Source organism: Octopus bimaculoides, chromosome 3, assembly GCF_001194135.2.
Source record: "Octopus bimaculoides isolate UCB-OBI-ISO-001 chromosome 3, ASM119413v2, whole genome shotgun sequence".
Taxonomy (NCBI): Eukaryota; Metazoa; Mollusca; class Cephalopoda; order Octopoda; family Octopodidae; genus Octopus; species Octopus bimaculoides.
Window position 1 is genome coordinate 91,891,866 of NC_068983.1, and position 6,449 is coordinate 91,898,314.

At 34.5% G+C, this 6,449-nt stretch overlaps 1 protein-coding gene across 1 annotated transcript in view; it reads right to left on the minus strand.

Annotated features, from left to right (window-relative positions):
* Positions 1–994: 994 nt before the first annotated feature.
* LOC128247318 (GPALPP motifs-containing protein 1-like) overlaps positions 995–6,449 on the minus strand; it is a 32,585-nt gene continuing 27,130 nt past the window's right edge. The window contains exon 4 of the mRNA XM_052966321.1: positions 995–2,436. Within this exon, the coding sequence (XP_052822281.1) occupies positions 2,284–2,436 (153 nt within the window). The 3' untranslated portion in view covers positions 995–2,283. The remainder of the gene's footprint in view (positions 2,437–6,449) is intronic.

Here is a 6,449-nt window from a genome sequence, read left to right on the forward strand (position 1 = left end):
GTTCCCTCTTCTCTCTTCTGTATGTACTGATTCCAGAACCACTACTGTGGAAATTAAAGGCATTGAGAAGTATCCTACTAATGGGAGAACCATGTTGGCATGCACAGATATCACTGTCATAGTGTCCAACACCGGGCACTGCTCTAAAAGAATATGAGGAGGTAACAGGAGCAAAAATTAATCAAGAAAAGTCAGTGGGCCTGCAGTTCGGCATCTGGAGAGGCAGGTCCATGCAGTTTAATAATGTTGTGGGATGCTGGAGTGAGGGAGCAGTTAAACTTCTTGGAGTCTGGCTTGGTCTGGATCTCCAGATGGAGAACTGGGATGAGGTGACAAGCAGGGTGGCTAATCACACTCAGAAATGGGCCAAGAGAAAGCTGTCTCTGAAAGGTAGCGAAGAGGTGATGAATGCACACACTGCCTCCATTATATATTATTGCCTAACTGTCATCTTTTGAGCTAGTTAACATCTGAGCAAATGGGAGTGCATACTCCTCCCTTTTCTGTGGAAGGGGTAAATTTCACTGGTTGGGTACTCCATTTCTTGTCAACACCCACTGAATGGAGGACTGGGCATGTTGTGGCTGATGATGCGCAGACAAGTGCTGGGGCTATGAAATCTACAGTACTTCCTTGATAGTGAGCAGGTGTAGTCACCATTTGTCAGATCTGCTCTCCTGCAGCTTGTCTCTTTGACTGAGCTGCAGTCCTGGATCAAATTCATCTTATCACAAGTAGATTTGATGTCTTAACTCTAGAAGATGGTTTTTATTGAGAAACTGACATGTTAGTAGGATTAAAAAAAAAGAAAACATACATTATCAACATAATATGCATGGGGAAACAAAACTTTTAAATGCAGCAATATTTCTTTTGCATTTTCAGAGAAGATCCTATCTTCTAGAATAACTGCTAGAATTCTTGTAACAAGATATAGAATATAAAGTATTGCTACCAACTTCGTTTATAAGAGTATCAAAAACAACAAAAAATATATTTAAAAAGTAATATTTATTATCAAATTGCTTTCAATATTTTCAAAATCAGGTGATTAAAACAAATATACTGTCACACATTGTGAAATTAAAAGACCATTATTTAAACAATTTTAATTGGATTTTTGGTTTTGTTTCTTTTAATCACTTTCTTTTTTGCTTCTTGATTCTTATGCTAGTACTACAAAGTGAAATTTGTTATTGCTTTACTGTTACAGTATACAGGTATACATTGTCAAAATTTGCTGAGAGGGTAGTGAAGGGTAGGTAGCATGGAAGATAAATTCAGCGTTCTTAATTGTTAATCAAGAATCTTTTAAGTATTATACAGGGTGGACCAAAAGTCATGCACAAAATGAGTTTTGGAATTGTTAAAGACATGTTTCAATTTTTCTAAAATCGAATAAAAGAAATAAAATAATGATGAATACACATGTACTTGTACATGATGAACAAAATGGATAGTAATGATAACAATGTAATATAAATAAAATATCAAATGTCTTGGTGCGTGACTTTTGGTCCACCTGTATATATATTTATAATGTTTGCATATGTCATTTGCATAGTATATATTGCTTACCTATTTGCATAATATATGGTGTACATATATATTATAATTTATATTATTATATTTAATAATAAATAAATTACTTACATGTTTGCATTAAAGCAAAATGCAAAAAAATCCTTCAAAATAATGCAGAATTTAAGCTACATCTTCAGGTGAAAGAAAGTCTTATCATTTTCTCTTGTATCATACTATATATTCTATGTTTTTGTAGAATGATACATCAGGCAGCTATTTTTATGAGTACTACTGGATTATTTGAATCAATCTACTGTGACATACATATATATATATATGATTAATAGTTATTTGCAGGACCAAACTGAATCAAGGTATTTTAATAAGGAGAACAAGTTAGGGTTAGAATAGCATATCTGTGTATCAACAGTATACACAAATATAGAACCTTAGTTAAGATTTTATATATATATATATATATATATATACAAAAAAAAAAATAATTGAGAGTTTATGCCAAATAACAAACAAAACAATCTGAAAGAAAAGTAGTGAATAGCCAGATGTTCTACTCCTTATGCTATAGAAACATAACTATTTTGTATTTTTGGATAAAGTATACCTACATATTTTTTCTAGTTCTGTGAAGACTTACATCATTGTAGATAGATGTCTAACAACTCAGTAACTTAACTTTCACTTTATCATTTATCACCCTTCCAATGTGTGAGTATGTGATCTCAACCTTTAACTAATAGATCAAAGGAATCGAGATGTCCCACTTCCAAATCTTGAACTCAGAGACTGAGATCTATCAATGATTGATTTCCGTTGAGTACTGTTCAGATGAACAGCTTCCAAGTCATGTTCTCGGTTAAAAGGTTGTCGTTGAACAGGCTCATCACTGTCTATCTGAAAAAAAAGAAAGATCAGTCAGTCAATGTGAAGGGCAGACTTCATTTATATATATAGATTTATGCCTAAAGTATAGCAAGGTATTGAATCTACTGTATTTCAGAGACTGGGAATTATGAACTCAAAATATCAAAATACCATCACCATACAAGCCATGAATTTAAACACTTACTTATCAGCAGAGCAAGTGTTTTTAAAGTTAGATGTCATTCCTACAGCTAACCACTTCAGTAGCACATTTGTCACAGCCTACCTGGTTGATAATAACTAAGAGAATAATATACTTAAATAGTTGTGAAAAAATTTGAGAACAATAGAATGAAATGAAAACAAGCTTTAATGACATTGCTTTGGAACTAACACCACCTTGTGTGTATGTGTGTGTGTGTGTGTGTATGTGTGTGTGTGTGTGTGTGTGTGTGTGTGTGTGTGTGTAGTCATTTCATCATGTTAAACTGTTAATCCCAACTCATTTTTTTCTCCCTTCATTTTTTCCTCTCATCCATTTCAAAGAGCATAAGCTTGTAACATCAAAGACTTTTTCATTCTTTCTGAATGTCACCTGCTTGTTGTTCCCTTATCTGTCTTTGTCATTTGTTTTCTGTACATTTGAACTATATACATGTATATATATATATATATATACATATATATATTTTATCATACAAAAAAGTGTAAGTGTCTTGAGAGAAAAATTGGGCATAAGAGACATCCGATAAGAAGACTGCATTGGTACTGTCATGTGATGCGTATGGACAAGGACAGTTGTGTAAAGAAGTGCCGATCTCTACCTGTGAAAGGAACCTGTAGAATTGGTATACCTAGGAAGCCAAGTGAAATCGTAGGTGTCGCCAGTGTCAGTGACATGTAAAAGGCTCCTGTGCTGGTGACACAAAAAAAGCACATGTGAAGCTGTTTCACATATATATATTTGGATGCATTCATGGTTCAATTTTATCAATCGAGCAATTGATAAAATTGAACCATAAAAGCACCCTAATGCATACCTGAAACAGCTGTAAGCCTATAATAAATAAATAAATAAATAAATAAATAAATGTATATAACCCATTATTTCTGTCTATTTTATGTATCACTCTGTAAAAGCATTCTATTTAACTGGGTAGTGCAGCCCTGAATTTACAAATTTGACTGGTGATGGACTTCAACTTTGGCTTTTGAGTTTGGATTACCTGAGGTACAATAGCAATCATAACATTTTTTTGTTAGTCTGGTATATTTTTATCTACAGAGAGCTGAATAAATATTTCACCTGGATTAATATCCCTTATTAACTTCTCTTTGTTTTATTTATATGTGTGTGTGTGTATACACACACACACACACACACAATGTTATGCTTGATATGCAAGAAAGAGTATGCATGAATTTCATTCAGTGTACTTAATATAAACTGTGAGTTTGCAAGATAGTAGGCTCACAGAGAAAAAAAATACTTTGTATGTGACGTATGTACAGAATAGTTAGAACATCAGTAAAATAAATTCTTTTCCATTGCTTGGAAAGTGTCATGTTGAAAGCTTCTGTTAGCTAATCAGCAATGGATGTAGGTGCTCTGAAAGCATTATTGCCTGAATAAGAAAGGGGTGAAAAAGCTCTGGGGACAGTTAGTTACCTCAGCTGGCAACAAAGGGATTCTCTCTTCAACTGAAGATTGAATGATGCTTCTGTATGAAGTGTTACGTTGCAAGGCAGTGAGATGTGGGCACTAAATGAGAGGATGAGTGAAGATTGGAAAGAAATGAAGTGAGCATGCTTTGCTGGATGTGCAATGTTAGTGTACATGAACAAGGCACAAATGAGATTAAAGAAAAACTTGGGATGAGGGAATAAGATGTAGTGTGCAGAAGAGAATACTACTCTGCTAAGGACATGGAATATATATGGATAATGATAGTTTGGTAAAGAAGTGACAGGAGATCCAAGTGAACAGAAGCTGTGGATTAAGAATGTCATGGTTAAGAGAGATACTGATTAGGAGGATGTTGTGTCACACTAAGGAGATGACAATGGAAAGCAATGAATGTACAGCACTAAATGAAAAATAACTGTTGGAACACAGTTACTGCACCACACAGTTTCTAGGTGACAGTCATATTAAGATGACTGCTTCTACATCATTTAAATCAAGAGATATGTATCTCATTAAACATTTCTCTTCATGGGAAATAAATTATGTAAACCAGTTCAGATTATTTGTAACAGAGACAGGTATGGCTGTGCAATCATGAAGCTTGCTAACCAAGCATGGTTTCAGTCTCATTGCATGGCACTTTTATAGTTTTGGCCAACAAAAGACTTGTACATGAATTTTGTAGATATAAACTGAAAGAAACCTATTGTATGTACACAGACATCTCAAGAGTAAATAGATACCCCTCATTATTCCATTTTATATGTGGAGACTACCTGGTACTTCAAGCTTGTTCATGTATAGGGAAGTCCAGAAGTCACGAAGGAGTTTCAATATTTAACATCTCGTTTATTTTGTTTAAAAATTGTGATATTTTAGTAGGTAAATTATAGAAAAACGATGTGAGATTTATTTCTCCTAGGTGTGAAAGATAGCCCCATAGAAAAAATTCTGGAGCAGTTAGATCTGGAGAATGAGATGGCCAGTTTATCTCTGGAAATCGAGAAATTAATTTTCTATCAAAAATTTGCCTGAGGATTTCCATTGTGCTCCTTGCTGTGTGAGCTGTGGTTCCATCCTGCTGAAACTACATACCAGACATATCTTGAACTGCTGGACGTAAGAAATTCTGGATCATGGAGTGGTATTCATCTCTAGTGATAATAACAGTGCCTCCATCCTTGTTTTCTGAAGTCATCCTACACATATTCTTGGAAAGTCACTTACTGATCCTTGATCCTCAAAAAGTCCAGTTAATCACCTGATAATCACTTGGATAATTCATTGCTCCATAATTTTGACAATATGCTTGTTGAATCTAAATTTTTAATCCTTAGTTTTGGTAATAAAATTTCACAATATGTGTTCACTGTTCAGTAGTGTACTTTTCCATACTTAAATTTTAGGGTCTGAAATAAAATAATTATTAAAAAAGTTATTGAATATTGAAACCTCTTTGTGACTTCTGTCCACCCTGTATTAATATTTTCTATATTGTTTATAGTAACTAACCATGCTGTGAAAAGAGTTGTCTCATATTCAAAGAAGGCATATTGTAGGTCTATCTAAGGGTAAATTTAGCCAGCACACGACTGCACAAAACCTTTGGATTCCTCTTGCCACAGAGAGGCTGTACAATCCATCAGCAAATGAAAGGAGTGAGGTAATAAGATGTTGGAAAGGTCCATGGGGTTCTGGGAAACTGTCATATTCTCAAATGAATCAAGATTTGCACAACTTTCTGACAGTGGATGTGTGTGAGTCTGGAGATTGCCTGCCTAATCAAGAGTCTGATTTAACAAACTGTGAAACAAGGCGTTTTTTCAGTGATGGTATAGGGAGAAATCTGGAGTACTGATTGTTGAGAACTGTAAGTGTATTGGCGATATAAATTTGGAAAAATACCCTTCCATCCTTCAGAATGAACTTTTCACAATTTTCTCCAGTAGTCAGATGGTAAAAAATGACACCTTATTTATGGAAGATGGTGCTCAATGCCACACAGTCATAAAAGACCATTGACAGACAGGAGTAAAACAGAATCAGAAGAGTTCTTTGGTCAAGCCAGTCTACTGATATGAACCCAATTGAATACTTTTGTGGCATACTGGACTGAGTAGTGTAAAAAAACAAAAAAAAAAAAAGCATGAAAACTAACATTTATTCAACGTGGGCAGAAATTCTAAGGGATATAATTCATTAGTACATTGCAAATGGGCTAAGTCTTTAAAAACAGCACAGTTGCACAGAGTATAAATACATCAAATGACTGTGTGTGTGGGTGTATACACACTCAAATCTGGTCCTGTGTCGCAAGACAGTGTAGGAGAGAGAATAGTGATGTAGTAGGAGAGAA